Genomic DNA, 17653 nt, shown 5'->3' on the forward strand with positions numbered 1-17653 from the left:
TTAATTGGGAATTTTAAGTAAGTTTATTTTTAAGTAGTTTTTTGAGATTTTATATTCCTATGTTCAAACCTCAATTTCTATCGTAAAACTAACGTTCGTACTCCAACTAATGAACTCGATTGTACCCAAGCCATATATGATTCTCATGAAATGTTGATGAAAATAGAATATCACCTCCGGGATTCGGAGTTAAGATCTATTCACATGCCAATCATGTAAAATATTTTTAGCTAATCTAAATTTTCTCTGTATATTTTCGCATAGATAACCACTATAAATACAAACTAATTTTTGTATATTTTCAGTTCAAAATTTAATTTAAAATTCAACTTATTGAATTCTTTGACCCGTGTTATCGACCACGACATTACCATTACATAATAATTTTTTAAGTGATGGTACTTGATCTGTAATTGGTGGAAGCAGAACTTATCAACTGTTAAATGGTGAAGATGACCGAAAAATGTATTGAAAGAGCCAACACTACCAACCAACGGCTCCCCTGGTCACCTTACGCTCGATTTACGAGCCAAAAAATATGAGGCGAAATTAAACTAAAATATGTTTTGGTCTGTTTCCTGTAAATATGCAATTTCTTGGAACTAGAATCGATCTGGGGTATTTTTTTTTCAATTAAGCATTGCCGAGTTCTGCAACTGTCTGCCATTTGATTTTTTTTAATTAGTTGTTACTGAGATAATCACTGCTCGGAACGAGTTTCAAGTATTGATCAGTAATTCTCCAGTGAAATACACTTCTTGGGTTGGGTAATATGTACTGATCACGTTTTATTTCAAGTCTGAAGACTTGCCCGAGACTTGACAAGTCTCAAAACAATTTTAGCGACAATTTCGAAGTGACCAAAAAAGTTTCGTAACTTGCCATGATACGCACAGAATGGCATCAATTCAGCGTTATAGTAGCATTTGCAACCTGAGTTCAGGAAAAAAAAGTGTAGCCAAAGCTAATTGCTTTGTTTGTAGTTTTTTTTTGAGTTGCTATTGGCTTTTTGGACGATTTGTTGGCTTTTTTTGCGTTTTCAGGACCTATTTTGGAAGATTTGTCTGCTTTTTTGTCTTTTTCGGACCTATTCCAATTTTTTGGCTATTCTTCGCGTTTTCCGGACCTATTTTGGACGATTTGTCGGCTTTTTTCGCGTTTTCCGGACATACTTTGTACGAAATAACGGGTAATTTTTGCGCTTTCTGGACCTATTTTGGACGATTGATTTGTCGGCTATTTTTTGCGTTTTCCGGACGTTCCAAAACTTGACTCAAGACTAGTCAAGACTTGAATCAAGACTTTCCAAGTCTTCAGACTTGATTCACGACCTGCCAAGTCTAAAGTGACATGATCAGTGCTCTGATACAGTACTGATCCAAGACTTGCAAATAAAAGTCTTCAGTGCTGATTAAGATGACGTTCAGTCCGGGTACCTTTTGTCAGAAAAATAGATGCAGAGAAATACTTCGCAGCATCAAAAGCGATTGAAAGTGAAAGAGTGTAAAGTCTCTTTATAAGGCTCTTTCTAATTGTAGCTCTCGGCTAGGTGGTCAAAAAATAACATAAAACCCCATCCAAAAACCGTAAATATACCATAATAGGGGTTGTAACTTTGTGGGGGGGGGGGGGGGATAATATGGAAGAAGCTATAGTAACTTTTCTTTCTTGACAGCAATTAATTTTTTTGCGTGCCCCAATAACAAAAATCAAAACTTGTGATTACGTTATGTAAGAACACATTTAGATAATGGTCCACTATGGTCTTTTCTTACATCCACCCAAAATCTTTTTATATCCAACTTCGGTCGACCACGACATTTCATAAGTCGACCGGGGATTTTTATTGGTCTTCTCTACAAAAAATGAGTGAATTGAATGGTTCTTTGTTCATTTTCGTCGAGCCATAATCAAAGAGAAATTATTTTGGTCTACCCCTATTCAAGGACGTTCATTTTGGTGAACCAATTGTCAACCGCAATCATCTTGGGCCAACTCAGGGTACGTTCACCATAGCCAATACTTTCAACCCATGACTTACTGGGTATTTTCACGGAGTCTATATCTCAACTAGGACAGTTTAAGCTATTTTAATAGTGCTGCGAGAAGTGGAATATGATATTTCATTGGGTGTGTTGAGAGGCAATGAAAAGTAGAAAAGTCTGAAATTTTAGATGTTGACGAGTGTCAATTCCTGGGGGACATTCTGTGTGAGCATGAATGTGTGAACACTTTTGGGTCGTACCACTGCCAGTGCAGACCAGGGTTCACCACCTTCGGAGATAACTACAGACACTGCAGAGACATAGACGAGTGTGAAGAATGGGGGGACAATGGAGGGTGTGATCAAATGTGTGAGAATACGGGGGGCAGTTATGAGTGCAAGTGTGCGGAGGGATATCTTCTACATGCAAATCAGTTCAACTGTATAAGTAAGTTGACAACCAAGATAAGACCATTTGTCTACAATTGTCTACGATAAAATTTTTGGACACTGGTCTGAAATTTTCATTGACGGTTTGTGAAGGTCATTGACTGCTAATAATAAATCTCAAGTGGCAGAAGGCTTTAATCTAATGTTTCGCTCCAATAGCGTTCTTAAAAGTTTCATGACCACATTACACCAAACCTTTAAAATTTCAAACGTTTAGACATTTAAGTCTAACTTCAGGAACTACAAAATGCCCCCAATTAGCTCCTGACGCGGAGAAAATCCGAATGAGTTGCTCGACCAATCAGAATGGAGACGAAGAGTGCAACTTGACATGCACACACGAGGACTACTTCTTCCCTTTCGCAGGACACCCCAAGTCACTCACACTGCAATGTGCACAGACACAAGGAGGTTCTTACTGGGTTACTCCTCGGAGAGCTGAGGGAATGTCAAGAGATGGCAGGGGAGCGGGGGTATTTGGCGGGCAAATGTCCTACATGGGCGCACCGGACTGCTATCATCCGAGTTAGTTAAATCACTTTCTAGGAGCTTTAATTTTTTAATAGCCGCCCAGCGATAGCTGGGCCTATTATTGGCCGTCTCTTGGTTTTTTTTACAGTTCAAAGAATTTGAATTGTATTGGGGCGCTGTGTTTTTTATTAAAATTCAAAGAATTTGAATTGTATTGGTGCGCTGTTTTTTTTTACGATTCGAAGAGGAGTATTGGTTTTCTCTCGGTTTTTTTACAGGAAGTAGATTTGTTCACGCGGCATTTTGAGCTAAAAGCGAAAGTGAGAAAAGCCATCTTGGTGAACAGGTTTTCGCTAAGCGAGAGAAGTTTTTTGATCATGCGTTGCGTTTAGTGAATGACTTTTTGACTTTGAAAAGTAGTTTTTGACTGAATGGCACATATAGATAACCGTTTTTAGCCGTTTTTTTCGTCTAAGCGGCCATTTTTTTGCTTTTAATTTGGTTTCTTGTAGAAATAAGTTTTTTTCGATACTATATTGAAATGTCAACCTCGGAAATTGATGCCACAGTGTTTTGCAGAGCCTGAAAATGCGTTTCAGTTTGAAAATTGGCAAATATTTCTTGATTTTTTAATTAATTTTTGGCTTCTTTTTTACTATTAACTTCTTCGTTTTTGGATCTTTTAACCGTCTTTTTGTCAAAAATCAGTTAAAATGGCAACTTTTTTTGATAATTCATATACTCCACGCCTTTCTCCCTCAGTGTAATTTTTTTACAAAGTTGTACATATGCTAATCCGATTTTGGTTGCTTTTTTCCGATGTTCGTCAGTTTTTTGTTTGTTTTTGGTTGTAATGCTAGAAATAGTCTTTTTGTGCAACATGAGGGACTTCAATTTCGTTTCAATAAAACAATTTTAATAAAGGTTTTGAAAAACAGCTAAAACTTTTTCATAAATGCAGTCTTAAAAGTTTTTTGACCATTTTTTTCAATGTTTCGTATTTACAAATTCTGCTTTTTCCTATCTTTTGTTCTCTTCAGGAGGATAAATTTTTGTATCGGATGAATCGTTATCTTTTCTATGTCTTGAATGGTGAACAATGAAATGTATTCAGTTTTCTTAAATTTTTAAAATGGATTTTTAACTTTCAAAAATCAAGAATGTCTTTTTGTTACGGTGTTCCTTACATTGTGCCCTTATTCTTCTCATTCTAGTTAGTATCATTCTTGCTTTGTCCTGGCACCTACATTTTTTTCGGTATATTGACTTTTTCATTTGTTAAAAATGAAAGAATTCAGATTTTTCTTAGATTTTCGTCATTTCTTTGGTTTGCAATTGATTTCATTCAACATAAGGCAGTACTGAGAGTTCGATAACAAGCCTATTCCAAAATTTCCCCTTATGACTATTTACTGCAACGTTCGTCCGACCTTGGTATTAATTTAAACGATACTTTGCCTTGAATATTCCTCTGCTGCTTATGTCTTTTCTACAATCAGATTAATTTTTGAATTGGTACGAAATCATGTTGTTTAGCATATGTACAACAGGGAACAAGTGTGTGTTGTTTTTTGTCTTAATCGCAGTAATTAGAAGTGTAATTATAGGTGTTTTCTGATTTATAAAATTGAGGCTTCTTTTTTGAAAAGATTTAACTTAGTTTCTAAGATTATTATCTGCCGTTTGCTTTCGCGATCTTTTTCAGATTAGAATCATGAATCATTTGAAAGCAATTGATAACCTTGTCAGCTTTTTCAGACTATCAGTTTTTTGGCCACCTTAATTTTTTCGGATTTTTTAACGTTACCAAACATTTTCAATAATATAAATTTTTGCTGCATTTTGTTTCTCTTGGTTACAGTGGTGTAAGCCTCACCAAGTTTTAGAGCGGACCATGAGAGATAATGGTTTAATACAAAAGGTAGTGGCTTCCGCTGCAGTTATGGTTTTGTTAGTGAAGTCTTGACCCTTCGAGTTGCTTCCGGAATTCTTCCAGCTATGTTTTTTTTAAAGATCTGTTCACACATTTTCATGATTTTTGAAGTCAAATTGGAGTGGTGATTTTGGTCACGCCGAAACAGGAAATGGAGCAAAAAAGCGAGTGTTTTGCGGCGTGAATTTTTTTCGCTCTAAATTTAAAGTAGAGTGCAAAAATGGTGTTTGAACAAAAATTCGGTTTCTCGGTAGTGGTTTCACATGCGGCAATTTCACTCTGATTTAACTGTTTTTTTTTATTTTTTGAATCGAACTTTTTTCTAAATGGTTTTCCCAATCCATTCACAGCTCATTCTAGACCTAGCTTTTTGTCAGCATTTTGACATTGATTTTCTGTTTTTTTTTGTTTTTTTGAAATGGTTTTACCAATTCACTCATTGTCCGTTCTAGGTCTAGTGTTTGTTGAGTCAATGAAAATTCTTTGAATTGTACGTCAGGACTGGTCCTGCTATGTTTTTTTAAGATGTGTTCACACATTTCTCAATGACTTTGATCTTTCAAAACGGGATAAACAGGTAAAGCCCAGCGGGCATTAAGTTTCATTAGAGGCCCAAAGTGGAAGTTAAGAGTCCTTCAAGTGCTTAGAGTGTTGCAGCTGCTCGGATGGCCTCAATTCAAGGTTAAAAGGTCATTTTTAGGAGTTTTTGGGCTCAAAATGGTGCATTTTATCTTGTTTTTTTGTGATTTTATTAGGTTTTTTGATCGATTAGTCTTAGGTTGAAGTTTTTAGAAGTTGATGAAGGCCTCTTGCGAGACAAAAGAACTTGTTATGACCAATTTATGAGCTATATGTTTGGTACTACAAACACAAACACACAAAATGATATTAGTTTTTGAAAATTTTTGTCATTTTTTGAGTTTTCCCAGCTAGAGAGGCCAGTGAATCTCCTTTAAGTTTTGATAATGGGGAACTGTTTGATTTTTAGTAATTATGGAGTGATTTCCAATATTTTAATGTCTCAAATTTCAGCATTTTTTCGATAAAATCTGCAATTTTTTTGAGGTTTCCTAAAGTTTTTGTCAATTTTTGATTTTTGTTCATTCTCAAGTGCCAGGAAACCTATTCCGCGGTCTGAAAAAAATTACTTCATAGCTGTTAGTTTCAATGGATTTGTTTTCAACATTTTAACCTTCGAATTTTGAAAATTTTTCAAAACAATTGTCTTTTATTCAGTTTTCTTGCCTCAGAAGCCAGATAATCTCATACAGGGTTTGATAGTATGCTATTAAATAGTTGCTAGGGTGTAATTGGATGGTTTTCAACATTTTAATACAACGAATTTCTGCTTTTTTGAAATTTGAAATTTTTAATAAAAATTATTGCCTATCGATCTTTGGACCAATAAAATTTTCAAGGCTCGGAATTGGTTTACTGGATAGCCTCTAGAGACACTAGAATTATTTCTTAGGAAATGATTCTTAACCAATTAAAATCACGAATTTCAGCAACATTTCATTAAAATTTCAATTGATATCATTTTTTTTAAAATTTTTGAATATTTTCGATTTAATCGATCTTCAAGGGCCAATGAACTTTTTCAGGCCTTGCTGATATAACACTGCACCAATTTCAGAAACAAATTTTGATTTTGAGCATATTTCTGAAATATGTATATTTAAAGAGATTAAATTTTGCCTTAGGGTTAAAAGCTTCAAAGTTTTATCAATGATTATATATTTGTTTAGTTTGTTTGAATGTTTGTTTCCGAATTTTTTGAGATGATTTTGTTTGTGTTTTGGCTGGCATCGTTGAATTGATCTGCTGGCCCGGTAGCGTAATTCTAAGTTTTTCATTCAATTCTTTGAATTGTATAATTGTATTTCAGGACTTGTCCGGCTATCTTTTTTTTTATTTCGTCGTCATGATTTTTGTTACGACCATATGACGTCACAGCCACTTTTTGTTCATTTGTTCATGCAATTTTAACTGAATTGCATGCGTGACGTCATTTTTCGCTCATAGTGGAGCGAGTTTTTTTGTCAATTCGCGTGATTAAATTTTTGGTCACACTTGACTTACCTCACTCTCAAAAATGACTTCATCACTTTGAAATTGACTTTTATTTACTTTAATTCAAAGAGATAAGGTCAAATGGGTGTTTGTCACTCTAAATGAAGGTTAATTGAGATCAGCTAATAGAGGCAGCAATAAATTATACAGATTTTTAATCAAAATATAACAGATCAGCCTTCAATGAAAACACGAATTTTTTTGGTCTGTCTTTTTTACTGTTTTTTTAGACTGCCGATCTACGAATCTATTGCGGCTATTTTCTGGCAATCTGCCAGCTATGTTTTTTTTTTCATTTTTGACTCATTTTAAAATCTTGCGAGATTCTCGAAAGTTTTGAATTATATTGCAAAAATTGAATCCTTTCATCACACGCCCGGGGTCATCGTCCTTTTAATTTTAACTATCAAAACAACTACGCAAAATATACCAACTATTAATATGCCATAACCAACAGCTAGTTTTAAACCGCACGGAACTGCCAAGTTACTAGGGTTGAGTTAAACGTTAAATGTACGCTAGACAGCTGTTGTGTTGGTAATCGGTTCGAGCCCTCTTAGCCCTGTTTTACCGAAATTGATAGCAGGAGGGTTGACAAAACAAGTAAAAAAAATTGACCTAGAATATTACTATTAGTTATCCGAACTTCAACAGGGATTTCAAAAAGTTTGCAACATTAATGCAATATCTACTAATTACCATAAATATTATCATTTTAGTGCCAATCTTTAGCATAAAAGCTTCTCGATTCAATTAAAACAAAACGTTTTGAACTATCTCACTACTTCATTATTTCAGGTCGCATCTACTCAACGTTTGAAGTTCCTCTTCTGATGAACGGGACCTACTGCAACGCAACAGTCCAATACATTCAGTCACACCTCAACTCTTTCAGAAAGAAACTCAGATCTGAGTTGAACTTTGATGACCTTGACGTCTGCAAAGGACATGTTAACTGTGACGTAGGCAAGATCCAAGCTTCATGTGTGCCAAGTGACACGAAACCAAAGCTGCCTGACAAATATTTCTTCAACATTCCTATCAAAGTTTCTGCAAACTTCAGTAAGTTGGGTTCGTTCTCTCCATTTTCTTTCCTTACTAACCACAAATACCAACTGACTAACTTTAAATTTCCCCGGGGTGGGTTGTTTAACTAACTTTACTGTATTTGAACCACCAAAGTTAGTTTGTTAGCACAAGTCATGGAACTTCCCGAAAAAGGGAAAATAGCCCCAATTTGAGTACAGCTATGTCAAAATGACCTTAAAGATATTATAACTCGGACAGTAAATTACATGAAAGGATAAAAGCATTTTACGCAAAAAAGATGGATGCCATATATCCAACAAACAGTCGGAATTAATTTCTACAGTTCCGGCGTTTGATTTTAGCCTCTCGCTGTTGATCTAAGTTATCCAGGATTGTTGAATGGCTACTCAGGTCCTCTTCATAAATAATTCTCAGAAATCATACCAGGTCATTTATGATTTTCAAAAATTCTTGCTATCCCAGTCGAATTCGAATGGTTATCTTGCAAGATTCCTGCAAAATCTTGCAAGATAACCATTCCTCTTGGAAGAATCTTGTGAACCATTCCTCTTGCAAGAATCTTGCAAGATAACCATTTGGATTGTACGAATCTTGCAAGATAACTATTCGTCTTGGAAAATCTTGCAAGATAGCCATTTGGATTGCAAGAATCTTGCAAAATAACTGTTTTTGAAGCAAAAAATCCTACAACCTATATTCCTAATCTTTTGGCAAGATAACCATTTTTTGCAAGATTCTTGCAAGATCATGCAAGATAACCAACCGGTCTCGACTGGGGTAGTGATAAAAGGATCATGCAAAATCTTTTAAATGACACAAGAGACTCGAAAAGTAAAAAGAGGGACACAAGAGCAGCAAATGAAGCTATAATCGGTGTAAACCAACGTATCAGAGCAAAAAATTAAAATCTCTTTAATCATACTAGAATATTAATGATTTCAATGTTTTCTTAGTCATATGAAGATAAAAAAAATCAAACCACAATAGAAAGTGCTTAATCAGCTTTTTACAGGACTTCATTTAAAAGAATAATATGGATAGAAGCGCCGTTTCGGCAAATTTTTTGCGCAAAATTTTCTTTAAAGAAATAGGTTCAAGGTCTCCGATTTTCATTATATGCGACCCTGTGTAGGTTAGACGGTTCACATTGTTTGTTTCAGTTAACACTATTTGGAACAACAAAATTCATAGCACAGTTCCGGTCCACATAAAGATTAAAACAAGTTGTACAAAAGTTGATCTATAAATGCTGAAATCAATTTAAATGCGAATTATTTGCCAAGAAAAAATTTTGTCCTAACTTGAACCACCCTTATTGTTCTGTTTGATTCCCGGCGTCATTTGGACGTCCTTCTCTTTGTATCTTTGTTGATTTTGGGTCCTGGTTTTACTTGTACCCCCTCTCATGTTTTAAAGTCTCGACTTCCGTAGAATCCCTCTCCTTTATTGTGTTTGGGTTTCCTCTTCACTGGAACCCGCCCCTTTCTTTGGAAATACACGTCATCCGTGATTTCTGTGCCCCGATAGACAACAGCTGCTATCTTTTCATCGAAAGCATTTATTCAGTGCGTCTCGAGTGTCGGCTTCAAATCCCCCTTTTTACGAGAACCGTTTTGATTGCTTACCTGGGTTGCTCATCATACAAAATTCTTAGTAGTCATACTAGGTCATATATTATTCTTAGTAATCATACTAGGTCATATATGATTTGTATGAACACTTGGTAGTCATACAAGGATCATATATGACTTCCTAGAAATCATACAGGGATCATACAAAAAATTTCAGCCTAAAAACTTTATAATTTTCAATTTCTCAGAAATCTACTTTGTATGATTTCGCGAAAATTTCTTGGAAATCATACTATGTCATATATGACACATAAAACATTGAGTGGTGCCACAATTTCTCGTATAATGTAGTCAGAGGACCTATTAAATTATTTTATCGCATTTTCAATCCACATTTGATTCTTCTTGTGTGCGCTAAAAGACCAACTTTGCGATTAGAACATACGATTTTGAAGTTATATGCCAGAAATTCTTTTGAATGTTTTTTTATAAAAGAGCATTTATAGGTATTAACTGGCTTGAAAGAATATCAAAACTTTAGTTGTCTATCTAGACTTACTCTTTTATTTAGTGCCCAACTTCTCAAATGAAATTGTAAGTTAGAGTCATTTCGCGGATCACAAAGTGATGCCGGGGAATCACATATGTGATGCCTTATCGAATAAAATTTAAAAAACATATATAGTAACAAGATTTGTGAATATAAATGTTTGATTCCTGGTAATAATACTAGTTTCATATATGATTTCTTGTTAATCATATAGGGATCATGTATGATTTCTTAGTAGTCATACAAGGATCGTACTAGGAAATACGTTATGATTTGTATGACATCATATATGATCCTTGTATGACTACTAAGAATTGGTGATCCGGGTAGTAGACATACAAGTGTATGAAGTCAATTCTGATCCCTGTATATCGATTTAAAATATTAAACGTATATTGATATCAAATATTGATTTCATACAAATCAATATTTCAAATAATGACAATAATCCTTGCCTTATTAAACCTTCTCATATTTTTTTCTCCGATAAACTCTCTCAACGACCAATTATGATTTCATATAGGAACCATGCAAGATTTCTTTGAAAGCATACAATGATTTTACAAGTGTATAGTGTATGGTTTGCATGAAATCATATACGATCTTTATATGAGTACTAAAAAAGAGACCCGCATACGTCTGGATAACAAACAAGGCGGCTCGTTAATGTGCGTTTGCACATGATGTTCCGACCCGAGCTCGTCTACATTTTTGACTTAATTGTCAACCAAATGAAGAGATAACAAAAAGAGATGTTTGAATTTAAAACAAAAAGTGCTCCATGTTAAGTTAATTAAACACACTAAATTCTGCCTTGATGAAATAGCAATCATAGGTTTCATTCATGTGACATCAATAACTCATCACAATAAGCCGTATGGCAAAGAAAAATACAACAAAACCACAAAATTTTTGAGAAAACCAATAGTATCAAAGTCAAAAAATTCTACAGCTTTCAACGGAAGGCATTTAATACGCTAAACTATGCCTAAATGATGTGACGACTAGGATGTTTCTCATTCAAAATTTATCAATAAGACATTACAACAAGTCATTGACTATGAAAACAACAACAAAAACTGGCAAAATCCAAAAGTTCGGTAGAAAATTGAGAAAGAAAGTGTCGAAGCTATTCAAACCATAAGCTTTTTTCTCTGAAAATTTTTTCAACGATCCATTGAACGTCTTCACTAAGCCAATGGGAGCTATCAATATAAGGATAAAGTAATACGATTTCAAAAGGAACCAAAATTACTAAAAAAAAAATCAAAAAATTTTAAAAATTATGAAAACTCGTGCACCGAAGTCAAAAAAACCAATAGTTAGAAGACAAAACCACTAACTAGATAAATTGTTGCTGATGTAGAAAAAAAGCGGCTCTGTCATTACCGAGACTGACTTACAATCCACGAAAATAAGCTTAAGATTGATTTATGTTAAAAAAAATAAAAAAATATTTTAAAAGTCGTAACAGCCATTAAACTCAAAAGTTTTCATAGGAATTCACTGAATACGCTCAGCTATGCCAGGATATGTGAATACAAGGATGTTTATGATGCCTAGGTAATCAATAAGACATCACAATATGTCTTATGACTATGAAAAAAAAACAACAAATACAGGCAAAAACCAAAATTTCTTTAGAAAAATGGAAGAAAGTGTTGAAGCCATTTAAACCATATTTTTTTTCTGAGAAAGTTTTATCTATGATCCTTTGGACGTCTTCTCTAAAGGAAGATGTAGCCATCAATATTAGGATGACGTGATAAGATTTCAATATGAACCAATAAAACGAAATGTCCAAAAATTTTTTAAAAATTTGAGATCTTGTGGCATTGAAGACGTATAGCCAATAGTTATTTGATAAAGCCGCCAATGAGATTAACTTATGTTGCAGTGGTCTGTAGGAGTTCAATCCTGTTTTTAGTGAGACGAACTTACAGTTCACAAAAATAAGTTTATGATTTACTAATTTTAAAAACTTTCGAAAATTTATGTTCAAAGTCTTAACAACGATTAGCTGTCCACTCACAGCACTAGATAGGTTCACTTAATGCTCACTAGCAAATATATTGCACCTTTAGTCAACAAGTTTATGCCATAGGATTATAAAACTATAGTAAAACCTCAAAAAATAAATCAAAATTTCCTTTGAAATTACGAAATTTGAGATACGAGTCCAAAAAAAAAACATGAGCGATCCCTTCGAAACAAATTTTTTGTTCATTGGGCCTCATTTGACCGTAAAAGAGGTTTGTCATTAACGGAACTTTGATATTAAAAATGTCTAGTAGTCTCTAGGTGACTTGAAAAAACAAAAAAAATTGCAAAATTTTCTAAAAAAAGAGCTCCCAAACCTAATTCGAATTTTTTTTATATATTAAACTTCCCTCTAAGACTAGAACTAGTCTTTATTATCTCCATTCGTCTATTGAAAACCTAAAATTGATTTACTTTTTGGCGTGAAATCTAGTTCTGAATTAAATTTTTCGTAGAAAAAACGTTAATTCGAACGAAAATTACGGTAAAAATGAACAAAAGTGAACCAAATATCCAGTGTTCACATGAAACTTTAAACCTCGATAACGCCTCGAAAAAAACGAAATTCAAAAAAATCTTTTTAATTTCGAATTCTACGCTGGACGAGCTTTTTAATGATACCACGCACATTTCTCTACGATGAATATATCGGTCGGCCAAAATTCACGGGACAAAAAAAACCCATTTGAGTATATAGTTCCTCCCCCCACAAGTGGGGTCGGAACAATAACTGAAGTAGCTATTGATAGGCCTTAAACATTCAATTTTCAAAAAATATGTAAAATTCAATAGGGGATTGCAAAGATCCAATCAGTGGGTTCAAAATGTTAGAGCTCGCACTATCAGTTTACATCGATCAATTCTTTTTAGCGGAAGGTAACAAAACAACATGAAATATTTTTTTAATTCAGATACTGCTATATTTAGGATTTCGCTTCCATTGACTTAGTTGAAGACGAAGAAATTAAAGTTAGTTGAGCAATTATTCAAGAAAATCAATTTTCAGGCATTTTTGGAGCACATCATTGGATGTTAAAACATAAACTGATTAATTTAGATGCACGTTAAAAAATTGATCAGTTATCTTAGCAGTAAAACTCAACAATTGTTTTTGACAGGTTTGAAAAAAATCAAACAAATTTCTATTCTAAAAATAGTTGGTGGTCGAAAATGAGGATAAAAAATGAGGTTGGTTTCCAAAATGAGGATAATTAAGACCAGAACTTTTAAAAAATCTAGGAGCACATTTTAAGTCGTCTTTGATGAAACGGTGCGCGCGTTTAATGGCTTTCTCGCAGCCACGGCAGAGCGAGCTCTAGTTTACATCCTCTGCAAACAAAAGACAAAGGCAACGGAGAACAGTCAACAGGGGCTCAAAGCCAAGCAATGCGTGAAAATGCCATTTTTTATGGCTTTTTTCTGGTGCACATGAGAACGTTGTGCTTAGCCTATGCAACGACCTGTCTTAGTTTTAACAGTTAACAAAGCAAAATTTGTGAAAGTTTACTGTTCTATGATACGTAACATTTATGTTGATTTTATGTCGCGCAAATGGCAATAAGTCAAAAAGGTTGAAATGTATCAAATAAATTTACCAAGTATATTTTATTCTTTTACCTTTCATTTCAGTATTTGTCATTTTGGTAATCAGAAAGCAAAGTGATAGACAAAAGCAGAAAATTAAATGTGATTTTTTAAATTTTCTTATCGAAATTTATTTTCTAAAAAGTTTGAAAATTATCTATAGCTTTTGCATTTCAAGCAATCGTACGCGCGCCTAGTTTTTGACAACCATTGTTATATCGACAGTAGGTTATAACACGGTGAAGTCTTAAAACCTTTGTTAGTTTAACAAGATCAAGATTAAAAAAAGTTTGCTGCGAACTTTGGCTATTCTGTCTTTTATAAAGATTTTAAAATGCAACACTATAGCCCTTCGAAATGCTTCTGATGTTTGATGGCGTGATACGATCGATTGTCGTAGTGACATTTTTTACATAAACTAATTAATCCTTTTGCTCTTTATTCAGAAACACAAGATATCCCGGAATACACAATGGCACAGATTAAGTCAGCAATCAACGCTTCTCGATTATCGGTGGACAACATCCAGCGCATCTTCTCTACTGGAATCCTGAAAAGTGCCAAAGTTCACTCGTTGAAATATGCAAAGATTGTTGGCAACTTCTTCAATGTGCGACTCACTCACAGAATGAAAAGCAGCGAATGTCCCAACGACCAGACATTCCTTGATGCTACTTCTACACAGTGCTGTGAGTTCTTGCAACTAGAACTTGTCCCCCCCCCCCCCCCCCCCCTAGTATATGACCATCTGTAATTTAAGTAATTGTTATTTATACACCTCTATAATAGCATAAATTGTGATGGCCCAGCTCTTTTTAAGCTAAGCAAACCATTTTCAATGCAAAAGTTTGTTCGCACAGACACATATGAAAACAAAAGTTTTTATTACTGGGGAAGAAAACAGTTCAGAAAAGTGTTATCGTAAAATAAATCTAATAAGTTGTTAAAGATGCATTAAAACGAACTGAATTTCATCTTTTGATTCTTTCGTAACAACGTTTGATAATATATCTCGCCACATTATTGTAGGATAATTGTACACCAGTTGCGTATTTTGAAAAGATACAATTTAAAAGGTCACGATTAATTTTCAGTGCGCTGCCCCCGAAGCAACTCAATAGCAGCCATCGCCCAAACCCACTTTGATCAAGGAGAGGGGCACAATAGCAACAAACAACAACAACAACACACTCATACCTTCTGTGAGGAGTGTGCGATTGGGTCTGAGCCCAATGAAGAAAAAACTAGTTGTGACAGATGTGATGCAAGGGGGGTTTTCACTCCCAGACAGAAAAAATGCGGAGGTGGGCCACATTTCTATCTTTTATCGGTGAATTTACCAACGATTTACAAAAAATGGGCTCATATTAAAAACCAACGGTTGTTTAACGTCGTAGTCCGCAGTTGTTTTTATGGCACGTAATAATTTTGGCGCAAATCTTGAATTTTTGCCAGAAAAATAAAGCACAAAGTATTCAGAATAGGGAATCAATCTAAACATTCGCCAATACTAGACGAAAATAATTAGGGAATCTGCCTTTTTTAATCACCTGGACAATTTACCTCCGTTTGAATAATAAATTCGAATTCTATCAGCTATCTACCACATTCTACACGCTCAACGTGTACACCGATTAATCTAAGCAACCAGAAAATGATTCGAGCCAGGATCGGGTCCCCGATTAATCACCCCTAAATTCTCAAGAGACGTTTAGATATTAATGAACTTTGTAGGCTTGTGTACCCCTGGACATTACGGACCCTACAACAGTGGCCAGAAGCAGAACAGCTGTCGCAAATGTCCGAAGGGTCACTACCAGCCACGCTCTGGCAAGACTACCTGTCTCAAATGCAATCACGGACAGGTGACACGCAACGGCACACGTTGTATCCTCAACAATCCAGGTAATTGGTCAAATTTTTTCGGCCCGAAACTTGCTGATAAGAAGGCTCGCGGGATAGTCTCAAGTTTTCAAATTTTTGCAGCTGTTTGCAGTGTTTACAAACGTTCTAAGTTAGGGTACAAAAATGAGTTCGTGTCAGTTTTTTTTTTGGCTGAAATCTCAGCTCATAGAGCTTTAAAAAATATCACACACGCTGGTATGGGATGCCTTCCAAAAAGATAAAGTGCCTGAACAAAAAGGTGAGCTGGTGTAAAATTTCCCAATTTTTATAAATGGAATTGGAATTCTTTATGCCCTCTTAATATTTATTGATATCTTCCTCAGGCGCGAATGTGCTTTCGTTTATTTGTAAATTCATTACTAACACATTGCTCGTTGTTCAGTTAGTTCGAGTTCGGTAAGCTTGTTGTGAACCAAAAAATGATGGGAAGTAAAGGATTTTAATCAGTAGAAACGATGAACACTATTATTTTTAGTAGTCTTCATTTATTACGGATCGAACAAGTGAAAATCAATACAAAAGAGCATTGTGCAAGCAGTCCCGCTCTATTAAATAATGATCTCGTTAAAACATAAAATTATAGCGTAAACTATTTTTGAGAGGTCAAGTCCGGTATGAAAATAGTGGCGTCAAAATTTTGTTGCTGTTGCAGTGCTGAAGTGCCCCCACAACTATTTCCCAGACAGAGGGCGCTGTAAGAAATGCCCGGCTGACATGTACCCAGATACAATCAGCAACTCACAACTCGACTATTGTAAAGGTAAATCTTGGCTTCAAAACTTATCACTTTCATATTGGCTCAATAATTTCTAAATTTCCAAGGCTAACACAAATTTGAGCTTTTCGGTGATTTTAATGTGAGGTACACTGACCGATTGTCCTTCAAAATCGTTCATCATTTACTGTGGATTTTTGTAATACTCAAAAGAAACGAAAACCGGATTAGTACTGATAAAGTTCTTCGAAATGAGCACTTTGGAACCTAATTTTTCAATTTGAACTTTTACTTTTTATTCACGTATGTATATCAAGGACTCATTTACAGATCATTTCTTTTCTGTTGTCTTCTTAGAACGACAAAGCATTCAAAATTAGGCAGCTTAATAGTTGCATAAGAACAAATCAGCTCGAACTGACAGGTTTGAGACCAATACTTCACAGGTGACGAATTTTCAATAACACAAGTCGCTTTATCAACTTCACTCGCGAAAACACACGCATCAGTCGTGCAAAAATATCGAATGAAAATCGGATCTAAAACAGTCGATGATACAAAGTTTATAGTGGAGAATAACTAAAATAATATTATTTTTGTTATAGAATCTAAATGTACCCAACTTTCTCTCGGAGCAAACAGTGGCCTGTTCACTACACCCAACTGGCCCTTCAACTACCCCGCCCACGCACAGTGCCGTTCAATTCTTTTGACCTCAAACGACCAGCAATCGTCTAAGAGTGGAGGTCAAACTGTGCTCTTGATTATTCCATACATCGATTTAGGCAACAATCACAAACTTGACAGCGAATTTAGCATCATCGGCAACAGTTAGTTCTCTTTTTCAATCTTGAGCATTTTTTGATACCAAAATTTTAGTGCTACTATAATTCTTAACAGCTCAATTAAGTGACTAAAAGTAGATGATGCAGGCTGTTTTATTGCAGCTAGAATATAATTGAGACTAACAAAAATATCATTCATAAACAACTAGAACTTTCAATACGTTACGAAATTGGGAAAATTATTTAATCAGCTATCGTTCCGATAACAGTTCAGCATAATAGCTGCAAAAAAACGGCCGTTGAATAGTAAACTCTTTTTTCGGCTTAAAGTAATTTTCTCCGCAACATTTGCTATTTGAAAAAAGTGGCAGAAAGATAAGTATAATCAACTACACAGAGGTATAGGTTGTGCATGAACAAACGGCCTCAGTTGTTATTCAACAACTCTGCTTCGCGATAATAACTTTAATAACTTCTCGATGGCCATAACAACTGTGTGATAATACATTACTCAACTCTCGTTGCAAAAACCTAAAACCAAT

At 34.8% G+C, this 17653-nt stretch overlaps 1 protein-coding gene across 3 annotated transcripts in view; it reads left to right on the top strand.

Moving 5' to 3' along the window:
- Window positions 1-17653, top strand: part of LOC142345807 (uncharacterized) — a 51110-nt gene that overhangs the window by 32394 nt on the left and 1063 nt on the right. For 2 of the 3 annotated variants that reach the window (XM_075398180.1, XM_075398178.1), the window contains exons 8-15: window positions 2175-2432; window positions 2672-2959; window positions 7710-7982; window positions 14153-14395; window positions 14801-15010; window positions 15441-15611; window positions 16264-16371; window positions 16932-17156. In XM_075398180.1, coding sequence (XP_075254295.1) covers window positions 2175-2432; window positions 2672-2959; window positions 7710-7982; window positions 14153-14395; window positions 14801-15010; window positions 15441-15611; window positions 16264-16371; window positions 16932-17156 — 1776 coding nt within the window. The remainder of the gene's footprint in view (window positions 1-2174; window positions 2433-2671; window positions 2960-7709; window positions 7983-14152; window positions 14396-14800; window positions 15011-15440; window positions 15612-16263; window positions 16372-16931; window positions 17157-17653) is intronic. The other variant, XM_075398179.1, reaches the window with a different exon arrangement.

The sequence above is a fragment of the Convolutriloba macropyga genome, chromosome 9 (genome assembly GCF_964194025.1).
Source record: "Convolutriloba macropyga chromosome 9, txConMacr16.3, whole genome shotgun sequence".
NCBI classification, from domain to species: domain Eukaryota; kingdom Metazoa; phylum Xenacoelomorpha; order Acoela; family Convolutidae; genus Convolutriloba; species Convolutriloba macropyga.